This window comes from Chrysemys picta, chromosome 1 (genome assembly GCF_011386835.1).
Source record: "Chrysemys picta bellii isolate R12L10 chromosome 1, ASM1138683v2, whole genome shotgun sequence".
NCBI classification, from domain to species: Eukaryota; Metazoa; Chordata; order Testudines; family Emydidae; genus Chrysemys; species Chrysemys picta.
Genome location: NC_088791.1, coordinates 216,276,380 through 216,298,125, shown reverse-complemented (window position 1 = coordinate 216,298,125; position 21,746 = coordinate 216,276,380). Strand labels below are relative to the sequence as shown.

At 40.5% G+C, this 21,746-nt stretch overlaps 1 protein-coding gene and 1 long non-coding RNA gene across 32 annotated transcripts in view; one reads left to right on the top strand and one right to left on the bottom strand.

Annotated features, from left to right (window-relative positions):
• SH3KBP1 (SH3 domain containing kinase binding protein 1) overlaps positions 1-21,746 on the bottom strand; it is a 335,079-nt gene that overhangs the window by 40,524 nt on the left and 272,809 nt on the right. For all 31 annotated transcript variants that reach the window (XR_010596566.1, XR_010596530.1, XR_010596542.1 and 28 more), the window contains 4 exons: positions 20,943-21,044; positions 13,957-14,008; positions 8,217-8,297; positions 4,714-4,876 (listed from right to left, as the gene is read on the bottom strand). Coding sequence is in view for 24 of the 31 variants with exons in the window: in XM_008170230.4 (XP_008168452.1) it covers positions 4,714-4,876; positions 8,217-8,297; positions 13,957-14,008; positions 20,943-21,044 (398 nt within the window). In the remaining 7 variants the exon portion in view is untranslated. The remainder of the gene's footprint in view (positions 1-4,713; positions 4,877-8,216; positions 8,298-13,956; positions 14,009-20,942; positions 21,045-21,746) is intronic.
• LOC135979297 (uncharacterized) lies at positions 129-13,896 on the top strand. Its single transcript, XR_010596632.1, has 3 exons — positions 129-355; positions 11,364-11,518; positions 11,666-13,896. It is a non-coding gene; the product is annotated as an uncharacterized LOC135979297 (long non-coding RNA).

Here is a 21,746-nt window from a genome sequence, read left to right as displayed (position 1 = left end):
ACTGAGTTATAGCAACCTGTCACAGAGAGCCATCTCTAGTAAGCAGACATACTGCATGGATTAACCTTATCTCATTTCTCTTTAACACCTGTCAAAAAGCTATTTTAGACACAGTAGTGTCCTAAATTATTCCTCAAATGTTCACAGCATCTCAACATGAAGGAAATCTAAGGGCAAAGGACTACCCTTCAACAGCTTATTCTTAGTTGCTTACAATTAATAATTGGTGCCTAGATATTATGGATAGGTGAACCAGAAATCTGCAGATAAATGGATGAAGAGAAAAAATGTCAAGCTGGGATAATGGGATCCAGCAGTGCTCTGTTCTGTTCATAGAAGCAGCTTCCTCACCAGGGTAAGTGCTTCCCACTAGAAAAAGAAGATTTTTGTACATATTACTCATCATTAGGCTATGAAAACCCTTTCTATGGTTTCAAGGATGTCTCCCAACCCAGGAACTGTAGAGCGAAAATTTCTTCACCATAGAAAAATGATAGAGGAATGGTGATATTTTATATAGGGGGGACTGAAATTTTTAAGAGCAACAGGGATTCAGCCATGAGTAACCCATGCAAAAGCTCACATACCACATACTGGTTAAGTTTATCGAAGCAATATGACCACTCAGACAGAATAAAATGGGATCAGCGGTAGGAGCACATGGCTAAACTGCACAGGTCCCACAGACAACATTCTTGTGAAAATTTACTATGAGATTTCAAGACAGCTTCAGTTCACTTAATGGAATAAAAATCTGTATTATAGTCATGAAATATTTATCGCATTTCATGGCCAGCCTCACAATATTGTATAATTTCCACAATAATTGTCACCATTCATACATAAATAGTATTATCTATATAGAGTTATTGTGCACGTCTTTGCACACTGGGCAGAATGTGCCAAATATATAACTGTCCCTGCAACTAATGACCTAGATATTTACTGTTTCTTAAAATAGCAGTATTAGCTATTAATAAATTAGAAATAAAGCATGATCTTCTAAAGACTTAGCATTTTGCTCCTTACTTTTCACTAGCAGATACAAGCACATACCACCTGGCTGTTTCTGTTGGTGTAATCTGGCAAAGGATGGTTTGGATTTAGTTAATGATGCCAGATTTACAAGCATGAACATGGTATTAGCTATTAGAACTGTTCAGACTAAAAATGCTGTAATGAATAAGAAGTCTGGAAAGTTTTGTTGAAAACTGGAAGAAATTACAAAAAAATGGATACACACAGATAACACTATTGTAGGTTAAAGAGAATACTTAAGAATGTAAAAAGACAAAAAAACCTAGTTGATGATCTAGAAAACAAGATCATATTATGAAATATTATTTTGTCAGGACGTCCCTGTAGGTGAGGAAGCAGGAGAAATTAAGACATTCCTATCACACTGGATTAGTAAAATGCTGATGATAAATGAGGATGTTCAGAATGATCTACTTGATCAATAAAATTCTCTCTCTTTTTTTAATCACTGGAAGAAATGTATAACAAAGTAACAGTGTCCTGGTGGTAATCCAAAAAACTGTCTTCATTGTACCTACCCTGGACCTCTTTGCCCAGATGTATTAATGGCGAAGAAAGAATGCTAATTGGAAGTGTTCTGAGAAAGGGATGTATGCTGTTTGGGTTGGGGTTGTAAACTATTACGATTTTAGGGCTGAAGGATACTGAGGCTGACCTTGATGTTGGAACCTTAAAGGATACTTAACACAGCTGTCTTAAGGAATGCTAAATGTCCTTCAAGACTCCATATCTTAAAAGTGTTCCCAATGAACAGAATTTGTCCATCACACACACATACAAGTTTGTTATAGGCTTGTTCATGGGATGCTAGAACAATTTTTATAGTGAAGGTGCTGAAAGTGTAAACCATGTATCTGGCTATTATTGCTTCAAGTCCAGGGGGTGCTGCCACATCTCCAGCACCCAAAGTTGCTCATACCTTAAATGCTCAATTGCTGGTACCGACCTTTTGCCTTCTGCTATTCCTTCAAAAAGCAACACCAATCCTTTGTAATGCACTTAATCTCCAATAGATGAAAGTGAAAAATATTGCTTCAGATGAACGTATCTCAGAAAAACAGGGTAAAACCCTGGTTTCAAAAGAGTCATCTGAACAGATAGTATGTGCCTTATCTACACTAGAAAATTGAACTGCTGGTAACTGGTGTAATTACCAATAGTGCAGCATGCCCAAATAAGCCATTATGTCTGGGGACAGGTCAGTTGCAGCTTTGCCCCACATCTAAACTTGTTGCAGGGCCTTCTTGGTACCTAACCCACAGTCCTTGAAGCCCTACCCAGGCTCCAAAAGAAAATTATTTATTTAACTGAAGAAACTGATTTTTATTACAAAATATAAAAACAGCCCACTGAAACCCACGAGATGTAAGACTCTTGACACACACTAGAATAAGGATGCCGTTGCTAACCAGCAGCCACAGAAATCTAAGAGGAATTTTGTTAAAATCCACAGGATTTTTCCCTTAGAATCTGCAAAATTTCTGTAGGAGTAAAATTTTTTTTTAATTGTCTAATTGGCCTGAGTCTTACAGATCTCAGTATAAGATACCAGAAGGTACTTTCAAAATATTTATTAGCTTATTAAACTGAAATGATTATAAAAAGAAATAACCAAACAAATCTGCAAGCTACATTTAACAAACACCATTTTCCCCTAATTTTCCAAGTTTCTGAATTATCCAAATAATTAAAAGACTATTTTTATAGATTTGATCATATGAATGTCTAGCCTTATTCCTATAAAATGTCCTTACAGATAGGCATAACAGCATACAAAAGTGACCCTGGATAACTCATTAGTTTAAATTAGCTGATAAAATAATGAGTGGTAAACAGTTAGCAATTGTGTTTTTTCCACTTGTGAAATTCAGCATCAGGCTACTTCGCCTAATATATGCCACAGAGGCGTAACAATATCAACTTAAACGCATTTTTCTGTACTTTTAAAAAAACAATTACTGTTACACATAACACCTACTCCCATAAGAGATTAGAGGATTACATATTTCTCTCTTTTTTCTGTGTTACAGTATGTACTGGACAGCACTTTGAAGCCAGTTTCACTGTTTACCCTTCTGTAGGTCTTTCAAACAGCTAATGGAAAAACAAAAACATTCTTAATCATAGAAACATGAGATTGTATGTATTTATTATTTTCTTTAGTGTTATGTTCAAGCACCTCCCATGTGTAGTCAGGTGGGGAGAGATAGACATGTCCCAAGCACATCAGTAAGACTTCAAAACTGGCAGGGGTCAAGGGCAGGTGTAGCATCTTAAATGACTTTTTTAATTGATTAGATTTCAATAAAGAGTGTCCTTTTATAGGCTATTATTAGACAAATGAAGGGAAGCATGATCTATGGGTCCTATTCTATTCAGGTTCTTAATCTGCCCTTATCAAGGTAGTATATAATCACTTAAAGTTAAAGTGAAGGACTGAGAGCATCCTCTGTTCCCTCACTTGTAAAATGGAGTCAATGATACTCCAGTGTGTTGCAAAACTTAATCAATGCTTGTAAAGGACATTGGATAGCCACTGATGGAGGCCATAAATTATTTTTCAAGCAGCATTTTAGAGTAGTACCTTGAGTATGTCATTGTGTAATCCAAACACATTTTGTAACCCAGTTTGCAACACGCTTAGACTTGGGCTAGGTCTACACTACCCGCCTGAATCGGTGGGTAGAAATCCATCTCTCGGGGATCGAATTATCGTGTCTCGTCAGGACGCGACAATCGATCCCCGAATCGACGCTCTTACTCCACCAGCGGAGGTGGGAGTAAGCGCCGTCGATGGGGAGCCGCAGAGGTCGATTTTGCCGCCGTCCTCACAGCGGGGTAAGTCAGCTCTGATAGGTCGAATTCAGCTACGCTATTCACGTAGCTGAATTTGCGTATCTTAAATCGACCCCAACCCCCGTAGTGAAGACCTGCCCTTGGACTACAATAGCCAGGGAAAATGGACTGAAATCAAATTAGCCCCTTTCTAGGCACTACAGTGTTTAAAAGGGGAGCACACTGGCTAATATTATTCACTATTATATTTAACTACCCAGGAGAGTAGAAAGGGACACGCAGTGGTCAGAGCTAATCTAGAGTTGTGGGTCTTGTTGTAACTTGAGTTAACAGAGTGCCAATTAACTTGAGTTTAACTAACTTGATTGTACATGCTAATATAGACACTCCACAAACTTTACAGCAGGAATAAACATCTTCAAGTGTCTAATTGACAATCAATTCAATGGAGTTACAATAAAACCAAAAGCGCTAGACTAGGTAAAACCAGTGTGATGATACAGTATCTAACCAAAGAAAGTTAGGCTTGGTCTACACTAAACCCCCAAATCGAACTAAGGTACGCAACTTCAGCTACGTGAATAACGTAGCTGAAGTCAACGTACCTTAGTTCGAACTTACCGCCGTCCAGACCCGGCAGGCAGGCTCCCCCGTCGACTCCGCGTACTCCTCGCGGCGAGCAGGATTACCGGAGTCGACGGGGAGCACTTCTGAGTTCGATTTATCGCGTCCAGACTAGACGCGATAAATCGAACCCAGAAGTTCGATTGCCTGCCGCCGAACCAGCGCGGTAAGTATAGACAAGCCCTTAGAATTGGAAATGAACAGTAACATCAATAGAAAACCTACACTCTACGAATTTGCAACTTTTAACAATACCTTGTATGCGTCAGAGGCACAGCTGGTCTTTCCGGTCGTCTTGGGGGCAATGTACCAGGTCTATTCAGAGAGTTCGTTTTTGGTGGTCGAGGTTTCTTCGGAGGTATAGCAGGGACTGAAGGCTTGTGCAAATCTACCAGTTTTTGCTCTCTTTCTGGTCTTTCTTTAAATCAATTTCCCCCCCAAAAAGAACAAAGATCTTATTAAGTGGAATTCACTGGCACACATTGATTTACAATGTACAGAAGCTATGAATGTTAGTTAAACCACATCTAAGAAGTAAGTCTGCATACTTCACTGTTCTGCCTTACTTCACTCTTTTCTGAGAATAAAATGTTTATACCAGTTTTGCGCTAAATACATTTCAATAGTTTGAATTTGCATTAAACCTGCTCTTGGCTAACGTGTAGACAGTGTCTGAATCGGAGTGTAATTTCTGATTTTAATAATTTAAAAAAATTATTGATTATTTAAATAACTATTAAAATAAGAAGACAAGAGAATTACACATCATACAGAAATATTTCCCCCAAGCCTGCCTTCATACTAATTTTTACTCTGTGAGATAATACTCAGTTAGAAGAGCACAAAAATAAGGATAATTTTGTGTGTTCTTAATGCTCAGCTGAAACATGCAAATATCTTCTTTTGAAAATGTATTCTGCAGGAAGTTAATACAAATATACTTAAATGAAAAATTAATCAGCTTAAGATATTAGGGTCAAAATATAACAACTTGGGGGCCAACATTTAGACACATATTTAGGCATCTAAATAGAAGTGGCCTGATTTTTTTTTTTTTTTTAACAAATTTGGGCAATTGGAGCCACAGGAAGTAAGTACCTCTCAAAAATGGGCTTACATATAGATATAGGTACCTAATATTTGGGATTCCAAGTTTCAAAAGTGGTTAGTTTGCATTTAAACTCATTACTTTTCGTAGGAAATTCTACAGTCTTTAACGTGCCAATGTCTGCTATTGCTAGGATGTATATAGAGCACATATAAACTGCTTGCATGGTCCCATTATAAAATATGCTGTAAGTGCATATTGTAAAATGTAGCTGAACACCTTTACCACTTTAGATTACTTGGATGAAACCTTGGCTCCATTGAAGTCAGTGGCAAAACTCTCACCCCTTGTTTCTCATAATATACCAAACTCATCAGTGACAAGATGGTCTACAGTATGTTGTGAATATACACAGGAATCCCTATGGCATACATTTAAGAATATTACATAGAGCCAGGCTATCTCTTCATAGATTTTAGGATACTAGGTTTGAAGAAATCATGGACCACAAAAACAGACATTGGCAATTTGTCTTTGTTGATAATACTAGCAGGGAAAAAAATTAAATAAATTGGCAACATAAAAATGTGTTCAGAGGTCTAATTTCAACTCACAAATGCAGTGGCATTCAAGCCCTGGAGACCAACTTATTGCTGTGTTGTCTAAGTGATGGAAAATATTATAAACCATTTGTATTTCATAGGCATATTTGAATGGGCTAGTGGTTTAGGTTAAGGATAGTGTCAGCCAAGTTATAAAATTTATAAAAAGAAAAAAAAATTGAAGGGCATAGGCTATGTGCCATTAGAGTAAGTTATGGCATATCATTTGTCAACTCTCATGTGTACAGAAAAATTAATATAGAGAGCATAATCGAAGACAAAAGATCTATACTAGGTCATCTTGCTCACCGAGCAGGGAACTATTGTTCACTACAAAATACTCTTTATCCAGTATACTTTTACATGACTCAGGCAATGAGTCTTCCACGCCTTCTCTTGGAAGTTACTCCACAATCTAGAAGATCTCATAATTTTTATTTGATTTGCTCCTGTTGTTATTATTAATTATTATTATTATTATTATTTTACTATTTGCACTGTGGTGACAAGCAGGAGCCTCTCTCATGGACCAAAATCTCATTGTGTTAGTCAAGATAATGTACAAACACATAACAAAAAAGAAGGTCCTGCCCCTAATTATATTCTTGCAACACACTACCAAATCCTCTTCTTTTTTGGTGTTCCATAGAACCTAGAGATAGTTCCTATCTCTTCTTATTCATTGACTAGCCAAGCTATAGATATTTATTTTTTGGTAGTGCAATAACTTGTAATTCTCATTGTTTTTATACTTGACTCTAACTCAAAACTGAAATTGAAAAACATACTATATCATTGTTAGGATGTACAAGCTAGCTGCTATTTTCACTCCCATCACTCTCTTTTCTTTTTTTCTATGGCCTGTATAGTTTGCCATGTTATTAGTACTGTATGGAGAGCTAATGGGGTTATTACATACTACAAAGCTTGTACAGTAAAGTTGTCATCCTAATGATTCTGATGTGACATAATTACATCAAAATTGAAATGCATTTTTAGATATATGTGTAAAATGACATTAAGACTTTAGCTGTGCTGTCTCTTGTATCAAGAGCCCTCTTTATATTAATAACAATACTCAGGGGGCTACATAAACCATTTCAAACAGAACGCAAGGAAAACCAAACAATCAGTATAAAAAGAGAAAGTATTTAAGAAGCCAAGTGATAGTGTGTCATTAAAATTTAACACTCTCTGAAAAAATAGTGTGTTCTGATACATTTTTTTTAAAAGTAAGTAGAGATGAGCTAAGACAGCTATCTGAGGTGAGTGAATTCTACACCCAGCCTGTGTCTGTACAACTATTTTTCTTAAAGTTTCCCACCATTGGAACTTCACCAGTGGTAGCAACAGGAGGAACACCAGTGTAGATGGACCCTCAGTGTTTTAACCATTCTGTCATCTAACTCTACTCAAAGCAGGTCTAGAAAGTAACATATCATGGTTAAAATAGGCCATGTCTACACTAGAGAGCTTACAGTGGCACAGCTGTACTGATGTACCTGCACTGCTGTAAGAACTCTAGTGTACCTACTCTACGCCAGTGGGAGAGAGAGCTCTCCTGTTGACATAATTAATCCACCCCCAACATGTGGTGGTAGCAGCTCTGCCCACACAACGCTTATGTCGGTGTAACTTATGTCTCTCCGGAGTGTGTTTTTTCCACTTGTGACATTCAGCATCTGGCTACTTCGCCTACTATATGCCACAGAGGCATAACAAGGAATTAAATACATTCCATAGCCTGTTTAGTAATTCTAGAAATGGCCATGGAAAGCTAAAAAAAGCCAAGTCTCCTAGCCAAAGTCCAATATAAGATACTATAGGTGCAAATCTATAAACAGTTGCATAATATCACTGCAATAGATACCATGCAATATCTATTAAACCCAGTCTGATTCCCTTATTCTGGTCCCAGAAATTACCCCAGAAACAATTATAGGATTCTTGCAAAATCAATATAATCACATATGTATGAGAGTTGGACGTAAATATCCACAGAATACACTTAATTAAATCTATCTACTGACTGGAAAATGAAAACTTGAATCAACCTCCTTCTCTGTTCATCACTCTGCAAACAGCAGACATAGAAGCACATTTTATACCTTTCTCCTCTGTTCGATTAGGAAGACATTCTGGTCTTTCAGGAGGTACCTTTTTGATTTCATGTTTTCTGTCTGTGGTACCTGTCAAAGAAAGGAAAATTCATGATTCTGCAAAAAGATATCTGCAAACAAACCAAGCAAAAGATATATATTTAAATTTGCCCCCATTTATTTTGATTTTTTGATTCCCCAATTTTGAAATTTTCACGCTTAAACGAAGCCCATTTTCAATTAAAATTATTTATGTCACAAAAGCATGCAAAATGTCATGACTGTGTAGTCTTTGCAGCCAAGTTACATGATTTCCAATACATCTCAGGAGAGCAGGCATTTTCAAAATGAAATTGCAGAATATTTTGTGAAATGTTCACACAATTGTTCCATTTCAAATATCAGGAAGTCAGAAAATTTAATTTTACAATCCTTTAACTCTGTATCATTGTTAGACTCAAAAATAATTCAATGGGGAGGAAAGTTCAGTAGAGTAAGTCAATTAAATGGGACTTTTTGATGCTAAGAAAATAATTCCACATAGTTAGATATCCAATTTATTAATTTAGTTGCTGTCTGCATATTAATACTTAGCACAAATAAAGCACTGTTTGTATTTAAAAGTAGTTTTGAACATGATTCACAGATAAAGGGGGTATATACACTAGGGTTCTTTTACCCAACAGTTTTTTATTCTTATTCCCAGCAGTTCATTTCCACAAATGTTAGCAATCGTAGGAGCACAAGCAAAGACAGTGTTCTGAGTGGTTGCTGGCATTTTAAAAGAATGCCTTGCCTATAGCTGCTCAGGACAAGTCTATGCCACACGGTGTTCAAAAGAATGGTGACCACCAGCATCTTGCCTACAATAGCCACCCCACAGTTGCTATCAGAGAGGAGATGAACCAATAGTGGCAAGTTTTAGCAAAATTTTCCTGGTGTAGACAAGTTTTCATTCTAGTCCCTAGACAAATTTTATAAGTAGGGCCCGACCAAATTCATGGTCCATTTTGGTCAATTTCATGGTCATAGGATTTTAAAAATAATAAATTTCATGATTTCAGATATTTAAATCTGAAATTCCACAGAGTTGTAACTGTAGAAGTCCTGACCCAAAAGAGGGTTGTGTGTGTGTGTGCTCTCTGGCCACCCAGCTCTGAAGGCAGTACAATAACCTTGCAACCCCCCCACAACCCCTTTTTGGATCAAGACCCCCAGTATGAGAAATGCTGGTCTCCCCCGTGAAATCTGTGTAGTATAGGGTAAAAGAACACAAAAAAGACCAGATTTCACGGTTCATGACGCATTTTTCACGGCCGTGAATTTGGTAGGGCCCTATTTATAAGAATTATTATAACAGATTTTGGCTTCATTCCACTAGCCAACTACAAGGTGTTACAACCATTTTAGCTTCGCAGTGTTTAAAAGGGCTACATAACACTATTTTGTTCAGTCTGTTTCACTGTGTGTTATGCAGCACTCAAGCATATTTACATTTTCTGAATATGGCAATACAATATTTGCAGCTGGTCCCTAACTCTCACTACTCATCAATGGTAATGGTCCCTCATTAATGGTGATTACTGGTCATTGTTTCTCTGTAACTGCTCTATTCGACAGGCAACACTTGTATAGCTTATCATGCCCATAAGTATTATTGAACTGACAGACACACACATCACCCTTTTATACCACATAGAGGAAGACACTACTGCTAGCCTCCCAATTACAGTCACTCTAAACTCATGGGTTATACAAGTCGAATATCCTGAGAAACTTAAGTAGCCACACAGGACTTTAAGTGTGTGTGTGTGTGTGCGCACGCACTCAGCTACAATGTGGGTTGCAGCTGACCAAGGTTTCGAAGCACGATTACCACACAGTCTCATCTCAAGCCCAGTTTGGGGATATAGTTACGGTCCCAATTATACTACAATACAAAGTAGAACCAGGCTTTAATTTGTAATATATACAAAGGCTAATTCTAAACACAGAATCATAGAAGAATTAGGGTTCAAAGGGACCTCAGGAGGTCATCTAGTCCAACCCCCTGCTCAAAGCAGGACCAACCCCAATTAAATCATCCCAGCTAGAGCTTTGTCAAGCCGGGCCTTAAAAACGCCTAAGGATGGAAATTCCACCACCTCCCGAGGTAACCCATTCCACTTCTTCACCATCCTCCTAGTGAAACAGTTTTTCCTAATATCCAACCTAGACCTCCCTCACTGCAACTTGAGACCATTGCTCCTTGTTCTGTCATCTGCCACCACTGAGAACAGCCTAGCTCCATCCTATTTGGAACCCCCCCTTCAGGTAGTTGAAGGCTGCTATCAAATCCCCTCTCATTCTTTTCTTCTGTAGACTAAATAAGCCCAGTTCCCTCAGTCATGTGCCCCAGCCCCCTTGATAATTTTTGTTGCCCTCCGCTGGACTCTCTCCAATTTGTCCACATCCTTTCTGTAGTGGGGGGGCCCAAAACTGGACGCAATACTCCAGATGTGGCCTCATCAGTGCCGAATAGAGGGGAATAATCACTTTCCTCGATCTGCTGGCAATGCTCCTACTAATGCAGTCCAATATGCCGTTAGCCTTCTTGGCAACGAGGGCACACTGTTGACTCATATCCAGCTTCTCGACCACTGTAATCCCCAGGTCCTTTTCTGCAGAACTGCCACTTAGCCAGTTGGTCCCCAACCTGTAGCAGTGCATGGGATTCTTCCATCCTAAGTGCAGGACTGCACTTGTCCTTGTTGAACCTCATCAGATTTCTTTTGGCTTAATCCTCCAATTTGTCTAGGTCACTCTGGACCCTATCACTACCCTCCAATGTATCTACCTCTCCCCACAATTTAGTGTCATCCACAAACTTGCTGAGAGTGCAATCCATCCCATCATCCAGATCATTAATGAAGATGTTGAACAAAACCGGCCCCGACACCTGGGGCACTCCGCTTGATACCGGCTGCCAACTAGACATTGAGTTGTTGATCACTACCGGTTGAGCCCGACAATCTAGCCAGCTTTCTATCAACCTTATAGTCCATTCATCCAATCCATACTTTTTTATCTTACTGGCAAGAATACTGTGGGAGACCATATAAAAAGCTTTGCTAAAATCAAGAAATATCATGTCCACTGCTTTCCCCATATCCACAGAGCCAGTTATATCATCATAGAAGGCAATCAAGTTGGTCAGGCATGACTTGTCCTTGGTGAATCCATGCTGACTGTTCCTGATCACCTTCCTCTCCGCCACGTGCTTCAAAATGGATTCCTTGAGGATCTGCTCCATGATTTTTCCAGCGACTTAGGTGAGGCTGACCAGTCTGTATTCTCATGTTAATTATGTTTCTATCCTGTGCTATTTTTCTATGCTCAGTAAATAATACATTGATTTTTAATTATTTAGCATGCAACTGATAGTTCTGGATCTAATTTTTCATATCATGTCTTACCAGGTATTCAAAACCATCAATAGCAGAATCAGCCTCATGCTAAGACTGGTAAAATACAGTACAATGTTGGTAAAATTGTGATTTCACACTGTAGTTGGTGGCAGAAGATATTTATTCACAACAACAAGTACAGCATTCTTCAGCCTTGAAATGTCGTACAGACATTACCTAAACGTTCACAGACTTCTTGTGCATACATAGCATGGTCCAGTCAATAGACTGGGTTTGGAACTAGGAACCTGAAACACCTGAGTTTTCATCTTTGGCTTTTGCTCCCAACTCTAATGGCCTTGAACAAGTAATTTAATTTCTCCGTGCTTCAATTTTCACTTTGAAAAGGAGCGCATAATATCTACCTCTCTTGCAGGGCTATTGTGAAGACTAAGTAGCTCGCGCTTTGAGTGTGCAAAGGGCTATATACAGGCTAAAATTATTATTCTCCCCATTTTACAAAAAAGAAACCTGAAGCAGAGAGATAAACAGAAATGTAATCTTTTAAAGAGTTTTTCCAAAACATAGCCTTGATTATAATTTCATTAGTGGATAAAGCATGGCTGATTTTTTTTAACACTGCAACCACCACTAGATGGCAAAGTTATACTGCTCTCAGTGAGATCATCTGAATAACAAAGAACCTGAAAATTAAATCTCTTTTTAAGTGTCTCAAGACAAAGAAGTGAACTATTGGCATGATTAAACAAATAGAAACAACTGCTTGATTGAGTTAAATTTAAATTATAGTCCCTTGATTCACAATCAGATACACTAGTGAACTGAAACATAAACTTGGAACAGATAACAATAGGTAGAAAACCCTGACTAGACTGGTTATGTCTATACTTGCTTATTTACCCTAAAATTTCCCAATGGTGGTAAGTAACGGTGGGAGTGTGATTGTAGAGAAGCCACTGGATTTTTAACCAAGAGGTGGGGAATAGAAAACGGTGATTAAAGTCCTTTGTCCTCACTAGTGCCTGCACCACTGTGACAACAACTGGGAAACTTTAGGGGGAAAACACTAGTGCAGACAAGGCCTTTGAGACCATCCCATTCATTCTGAGTTGTTATTATGACCTAAACACAACTTGAATTCTGTCTTTAAGGCTAAAATTTTCAAAAGCACTTTAAGAAACTTAGTTGCATATGTTCCACTGAAACGTAGTCACTTCTAAAAATTTTACCCTAAGATCTTATCTACAGATGTAAAACTGGTTTTGATTAACTGGGTTTGATCATGGTTCATTCTAACATAGTTTAAACACAGTTTGCTTACCCAGAGAATAATATGAATATGTAATTCTTGCTTGTTCTCCCTAACAGCCTCCTTTGATTTAACTCTGTATAGTCAGACAGAATTTCATCAAGCAGGTAAAGTGAAGTGAAGTACATATAATATTCATAAAAATAATCCAGATATCTTCCTCATTCTTCACAGCAGGGATAAGAGTTTTAAAAACATGTTTAAACCCACATGTTTCAACATGGTGATGCCTAATCTACACTGGGCAGGTAAATCATATTTGTGTTGTGTTACCATGAACTATAGTTAACTCCAGTTCAGCTGCAGTAGTATGGTTTTGGACCTAGCCATTGTAAAAATGCAGACATACCAGGGAACTTGTTTACAACACAGGTTGTCCCCTAAATCAGTTTCAGCATGATTCCATGGTTAATAGTGTACTTAAGCCTACCTATAAAATATGGATAAACAAGAAACTGAAACTATGGGATTGATCCTGCAACTGGATCTACACATTTGGACCCCTGCATGCATGCAGATCCAGTTTCAGGAGTGGGGCAGGAAAAAGGCCATATATCTCTAGTGTAGATGGGGCTTACAGGTGAAAGGTTAATAAACTTTCCTACTACAGTTTATATTCCCTAACATTATGACACTGACCTTGAAAAAATGTATGCATGTGCTTAACTTTATGCACTACCACAATTTGTTTTAAATTCCAAGAACAAAAGTTTCATGTTTAGTATAAACTGTTTGAAATGAACCATAATATTTAAGATAAATCTTCTAATGTATTATTTTCAGATAAGAATTGGCATGTGTCCTCTTTCAGTTCACTCACAATCTATTCAGAAAGCAGATCATAATCTTTCATGGTTGTGTAATCTTTTGCATCTTGTATCCAATCTACTGTTAGTGATAAAGACTCTTCCTGTATATTGACTTTGATACTGATGGCATCCATACAAATTTGAAAATACACGTGTTCTGTATGGAATGTGTTTCACTGATGTATATTATATAAGAGCAACAACACCTTACAACAACACCTTACCTGACCCTTGTTTGATGACAGGAGCTGATGGAGGTGGTGGTTTCTTAGGTCTCTAAAATCAAGGAAAAGCAGAAAAGAGATTGCTTGTAAACACCTGAACTCATAGAAAGATTTGATATAATCAGATACTACTTTACAATGAAAATTACATGTCTTCAGATTCCAGGCCTGTCAATCACACATTTCACAAGTACTCAATTCAATTAAAAGATTTTCAAGAAAGAAAATGTAATTGAGAAATAATATGCCACTTTTACTATTTTTATACCTGAAATGTCTTTTAGATAAAAGCTCAGCATTAAGTGGCTTACAATCACTGAAAACAATGGCTTTTTGTACACTGAAGTAGCCTTTGCAATTAAGACATAATCTTGTAAATATCCAAAGCCATTTTGAAAAATGTATATAGGCAATGCAGGAGCTGAAATATGTTTCTTACACTAAGTTGAAGCATAAATGCAGAACACAGGAAATACTCTAGAGGTTACATTTTGTCATTTGCCAATATATGGTTGTTATCCCATTTGTGAAGAACATCTTCAAGCACAGTTATTAAGGCTTCCCATGTCTGATGAAATGAAGCTAATTATTCACATCAACAGCCTATTATTCATCATTTACTTTTATTTTCTCTGCTATCACCATTCTTTCTAACAGGACTGCAACACTTTACATGTTTCACAAATACGATCACTGAAATGGTTCCAGATCTGTTTTTCTTCTCTATTATGTAGATTAGCTGCGGGTGGTTTTTCCTTTTGTGCATGTGTGCGCGCGCACACCATACTGACAGATGCTGTAAATGCCTTGGAGTAAATGCAAAATCAAACAGGGCATATGACACACTAATTTAACTCCCACACTTAGAATAAAAGGTCAAAGCTATTGAGTTAAAACTCTTCTAATAAAAAATGTGTGTGTGTGTATATCTATATCTATCTATATATATATGTTTTTATTAGAGAGGTGATAGATAGAGAGATAGATAGAGGGGCGGTTCCAGGCACCAGCACACCAAGCGCATGCCTGGGGAGACAAGCCGCGGGGAGCGGCCTGCCGGTCACCGTGAAGGCGGCAGTCAGGCTGCCTTTGGCAGCATGCCTGTGGGAGGTCCGCCGGTCCTGCAGCAATTCGGCAGCGGGTACACCGAAGGCACGGAACCAGCGGACCTCCCACAGGCATGCCGCCGAATCCGTGGGACCAGGGACCTCCCGCAGGCATGCCGCCGAATCCACGTTACCAGCGGACCTCCCGCAGGCATGCCGCCGAAAGCCGCCTGACTGCCGTGCTTGGGGTGGCAAAATACATAGAGCCGCCCCTGGATGGATTGATGAATGGATAGATAGATATAAAACACACACACACTCTCTCTCTCTCTGGTATTCCTCATTCCTCAGGATGACTCTATTGTTCCGCTTAATCACTTGCAACCTAATGGCCCCACATAAAAGCCACTATCTTCTTGACTGAGGAACAATGATCAGGACACCCTTTATTATAGGTGGAGCTGGTAGCACTGCTTACTAAGTTTGTCGGATACTACTCATTATAAGCCTGTGTTTTCAGATGCTTATAACTTTCCAAAAATGTAATCCTTTTGGCTGAAATTGTCCTTGCTGGGTGTCTGCCTCAGGCTGAATTTTTGGGGGGAAAGTTCAACAATTTCCCCAACAAATTTAGCCAAGTTACAAGCCTTTGAAATTAAAATTACAGTTCACATGTGCTCAGTAAAGATTTACTAGGGCTAAATATCTACAATCTCAGAAAATCCCATTCTCACTGAGTATGGTCTATCCCCTCACACCTCTCACATGTGACCGGACAGCAGATGCGCCATCCCCACAGAGTGACTGAGCATGTTCCAGCCCAAGGCTAAGGGGGTTCAAAGCCTTTCCCTGTAGTGGCTGTTCTGGACTAGGGTGAGGCTGGACACTGGAGCTGAGAGATGAGAGCCTGCATCTCCTGTGCTTTCACTGCTGGACTCTCCTCCTCCTCCCTCCCCCCTTCCCCCCAAGCTGATGCCCAAGCAGCATGGAAGAGGAAGCCATCTGATTCTAATACAGTGGAAATAAAAGCAGGGAGAGAAAGAAGTACATTGGGACACAGAGTCTGGTAAGACTGGGACTAGAGGGGAAGGGAGAGAAACTTTGATTGGGAGGTGGAAGGGGGAGATTGGGACTGTCTACACAAGAACCCACTGAGAGCCAGTGGCAGCAGGGGCAGACTGTGATTGGTTAAATGGAGGCAATTGGGAGCTGGGATTGGTTGGGCCAGGAGACTGGGAGTGGGAACTGGAGGGACTTGGAGTAAGCTGGTTGCGGGACGGGGGACGACACAGATTGGATGAGAAAATGGGGGAGAGCAAAAAGCGGAATTGGATAGGCAAAGAGACCAGAACGAAGAATGGAGGAGGGGTGGGCTGAGTCCAAGACTGGCTGAAGAGCTTGAGGATGGAGCCTCTGACTAGGGGCTAGTGTCAGGGGGGTGATGGGAGGAAACAGATCAGACAAATAGCTGAGAAGAAGAAACGGGGACTGGCTGGAAAGGGAGAACTGGAAGTCCTGGCACAGTCAGGGAACTATGATGTGATTGGAATAACAGAGACTTGGTGGGATAACTCACATGACTGGAGTACTGTCATGGATGGATATAAACTGTTCAGGAAGGACAGGCAGGGCAGAAAAGGTGGGGGAGTTGCGTTGTATGTAAGAGAGGAGTATGACTGCTCAGAGCTCCGGTATGAAACTGCAGAAAAACCTGAGAGTCTCTGGATAAAGTTGAGAAGTGTGAGCAACAAGGGTGATGTCGTGGTTGGAGTCTGCTATAGACCACCAGACCAGGGGGATGAGGTGGACGAGGCTTTCTTCTGGCAACTAGCAGAAGTTGCTAGATCGCAGGCCCTGGTTCTCATGGGAGACTTTAATCACCCTGATATCTGCTGGGAGAGCAATACAGCGGTGCACAGGCAATCCAGGAAATTCTTGGATAGTGTAGGGGACAATTTCCTGGTGCAAGTGCTGAAGGAACCAACTAGGGGCAAAGCTTTTCTTGACCTGCTACTCACAAACAGAGAAGAACTAGTAGGGGAAGCAAAAGTGGATGGGAACCTGGGAGGCAGTGACCATGAGATGGTCGAGTTCAGGATCCTGACACAAGGAAGAAAGGAGAGCAGCAGAATACGGACCCTGGACTTCAGAAGAGCAGACTTTGACTCCCTCAGGGAACAGATGGGCAGGATCCCCTGGGAGAATAACATGAAGGGCAAAGGGGTCCAGGAGAGCTGGCTGTATTTTAAAGAATCCTTATTGAGGTTGCAGGAACAAACCATCCCGATGTGTAGAAAGAATAGTAAATATGGCAGGCGACCAGCTTGGCTAAACAGTGAAATCCTTGCTGACCTTAAACGCAAAAAAAAAGCTTACAAGAAGTGGAAGATTGGACAAATGACCAGGGAGGAGTATAAAAATATTGCTCAGGCGTGCAGGAGTGAAATCAGGAAGGCCAAATCACACTTGGAGTTGCAGTTAGCAAGAGATGTTAAGAGTAACAAGAAGGGTTTCTTCAGGTATGTTAGCAACAAGAAGAAAATCAAGGAAAGTGTGGGCCCCTTACTGAATGAGGGAGGCAACCTAGTGACCGAGGATGTGGAAAAAGCTAATGTACTCAATGATTTTTTTGCCTCTGTCTTCACGAACAAGGTCAGCTCCCAGACTGCTGCACTGGGCAGTACAGCATGGGGAGAAGGTGACCAACCCTCTGTGGAGAAAGAAGTGGTTCGGGACTATTTAGAAAAACTGGACATGCACAAGTCCATGGGGCTGGATGCGCTGCATCCGAGGGTGCTAAAGGAGTTGGCGGGTGAGATTGCAGAGCCATTAGCCATTATTTTTGAAAACTCATGGCGATCGGGGGAGGTTCCAGATGACTGGAAAAAGGCTAATGTAGTGCCCATCTTTAAAAAAGGGAAGAAGGAGGATCCGGGGAACTACAGGCCAGTCAGCCTCACCTCAGTCCCTGGAAAAATCATGGAGCAGGTCCTCAAGGAATCAATTATGAAACATTTAGAGGAGAGGAAAGTGATCAGGAACAGTCAGCATGGATTCACGAAGGGGAAGTCGTGCCTGACTAACCTAATTGCCTCCTATGACGAGATAACTGGCTCTGTGGATGAGGGGAAAGCAGTGGATGTGTTATTCCTTGACTTTAGCAAAGCTTTTGATACGGTCTCCCACAGTATTCTTGCCGCCAAGTTAAAGAAGTATGGGCTGGATGAATGGACTGTAAGGTGGATAGAAAGCTGGCTAGATCGTCGGGCTCAACGGGTAGTGATCAATGGCTCCATGTCTAGTTGGCAGCCGGTTTCAAGCGGAGTGCCCCAAGGGTCGGTCCTGGGGCCGGTTTTGTTTAATATCTTTATTAATGACCTGGAGGATGGTGTGGACTGCACTCTCAGCAAGTTTGCAGATGACACTAAACTAGGAGGCGTGGTAGATACACTAGAGGGTAGGGATCGGATACAGAGGGACCTAGACAAATTAGAAGATTGGGCCGAAAAAAACCTGATGAGGTTCAACAAGGACAAGTGCAGAGTCCTGCACTTAGGACGGAAGAATCCCATGCACTGCTACAGACTAGGGACCGAATGGCTAGGTAGCAGTTCTGCAGAAAAGGACCTAGGGGTCACAGTGGACGAGAAGCTGGATATGAGTCAACAGTGTGCTCTTGTTGCCAAGAAGGCTAACGGCATTTTGGGCTGTATAAGTAGGGGCATTGCCAGCAGATCGAGGGACGTGATCGTTCCCCTTTATTCGACATTGGTGAGGCCTCATCTGGAATACTGTGTCCAGTTTTGGGCCCCACACTACAAGAAGGATGTGGAAAAATTGGAAAGAGTCCAGCGGAGGGCAACAAAAATGATTAAGGGTCTGGAGCACATGACTTATGAGGAGAGGCTGAGGGAACTGGGATTGTTTAGTCTCCAGAAGAGAAGAATGAGGGGGGATTTGATAGCAGCCTTCAACTACCTGAAGGGGGGTTCCAAAGAGGATGGAGCTCGGCTGTTCTCAGTGGTGGCAGATGACAGAACAAGGAGCAATGGTCTCAAGTTGCAGTGGGGGAGGTCCAGGTTGGATATCAGGAAAAACTATTTCACTAGGAGGGTGGTGAAACACTGGAATGCGTTACCTAGGGAGGTGGTGGAGTCTCCTTCCTTGGAGGTTTTTAAAGCCCGGCTTGACAAAGCCCTGGCTGGGATGATTTAGCTGGGAATTGGTCCTGCTTTGAGCAGGGGGTTGGACTAGATGACCTCTTGAGGTCCCTTCCAACTCTGATATTCTATGATTCTATGATTCTATGAAAGGAGAGTGGGACTGCAAGTTAGGGCAGGGAGCAGACTGGGACTTGGCCCTGAGCCAGGAGGGGAGACCAGGACTTGCTGGGCAAGGAGTCTGAGACTGGGATGAGAAGCCTGAGCAGTGGAGACTCGTACTGCAAATGTATCAGCAAAGGGGTCTGGAACTAAGGCAGGAGCCAAGGATGGGAAAGAAACAGGAGTGACACAGGGACTGGTTGAAAGGGACAAGACAGAAGGGCTCAAGCTTGGAAGTCTGCGCCAACAGAGGCGGATTAAGATTTACTGGGGCCCTGGGCACAAATAACTTTTGGACCCCCCCTTCCAGTCGCCTTGCCCTGTGTCCCTGCCCTGTGCTCCTCCTCTCCCCATTCCCATTCTCTTCCCCCCCACCCCACCTCCCTTCCCCACTGCCTCTCCTCCCACCCCACCCCCTTCCCCATATTCCTTTCCCCACTCCTTCCCCCCACTCCCTTCCCCCCTTTCCCACTCCCTCTTCCCCCCCCCTTCCCCATACCCCTTTACCCACTCCCTTGCATATTTTTTTTCAAGGGTCTCTGCCTCTTCTAGAAATCACTTTCTTTTCATTACGAGGCCTCCTGTTCTTTTCCAGGCTATCCACTCTGATGTGGAATGTCATTTTACTCCATGAAAGCGCTTTTGTTGCTTTCACAAGAGCCATAAATTCCACCTTCATCTTCAATAGTTACGCTAGCTTCTGAGAGTTGTTTTGTGATTTCTTTATCAAGGTTTCCAAGTTATTTAATCTGGCATCCAATTTTACCGTCAGTCCTTGAGAGAGAGTGTCTCTGAGTCTTGATTTTATCATTGATGGCTTACATAATAATCACTCTGAACTATAAATGAAGAGCCTGATTAGAAGCTCACAGTATCACCCTGATGACAGAGGAGTTTCCTAAAAATGGGGTAATCTCATTAGAGAGGAGGAATCTACCAAGTTCTCTCAGAAAGTGTGTTAGGATTTCTAAATGGTGTTAGGGAAATAAATAACTTTGCCTATTTTAAAATAGGCAAAAGAATTTTTCCCACAGTTTAAAAAAAAATTAATGGATTCTGACAAAGCTCAAGCGAATATGTCATTAAACAAGCTGAGCTTTCTCCTTTCAAACACATGCTAGAATTTCACCCTTTTCTTTCTGGAAGAGTGTTTTAAATTATGGCTGCTGGCAAGAGAAAATGACATCTGTCTAAAAGCAGTTGGTAGACTAATGTTTCATACTGTATCACACACACTGTAGACATGTTAATGATTCTGATCATCATTACACCATAAAAACTGAGCAAATTACACCATGATCTCCAGTCATTCTGTCTCAGATAAACTGAGAATGTGGCACAGAGGGCTTTAAAAACAAGGTAGTAGAGGTTGGGTGACTGGTTTTATGGGCCAGCAAAATACCTTCCAAGAAATTACACAATATGGCCTCAAGCTATTAACAATCCAATCAGAGATGCTGCTGCTGTTATCCAGCAATGCTACTTTCCCTTACCATTTTTTTAAAAAATTTTGCAAGTGTAACTTGTATTGTATGAATCATAAAAATCCAGAGCAGAATTTCATCTCAAATTTTATCCTATATGATAAAGCAAACCAGAGGGAAATAATTACACTTACCTCTTTTTCAAAATCAGAGGGAAGAAGCTTGACAAAGTTATCTGGAAACACTCCACGCCTGCCATTGAGTTCTCCTTCCCACCAGCCGGCATCAATGCAATCCTACAATACATTAAAATAAAATGTCAAAAATTAAATGTGCACATATGATGTACAGATTTATGGGTTGAAAGGCAGTTTGCCATAACCTTCTGCCTTTTCACTACAGCAGGACAATTTTCTAGAGTTTCAGGTAGGCAGAACACTCTCCTAAATGAAAGCTACAATAATCATGTTGTGATGTGGAATAAGGAGGAAAGAACAATAAATGTAAGTGCTTAATCAAGATTGGCTGGGCTTAAAGCGAAATGTTACCATTTAATCCATTAAACCAATAAGGCCTTTTGGCAGGTATGATATTTCTTCTCTCTGATTTCATTTTAGTAAAATAAAATGATTTTATTAAACAAATACATTTTAGAATGCATTCTAAGCATTAATAAGACTCCTTTATTTTAATACTAAGGCTCTAAAATCTAAAACCTCTTCCAAGAGACCTTGACACACTAATAACTTTTACAGTGATTACATTTGATCACAAGTCCATTTGAACCATTATATGACGATTCATTCTTTATTACCACCAATCATTGATTAGCAGTATGTTTACATCTACCCAGAAACTTCTTTAAGGCATCACCATCGTCTGCAGCATTCTGTGAATAGCACAAATTAGTGTGTATAACAAAAAAATTCTATGAGGGTGGTGACATCAAAAACATTGAGTTATGACATTATTAGATGACAGGCTGGAGGCACAGGCTA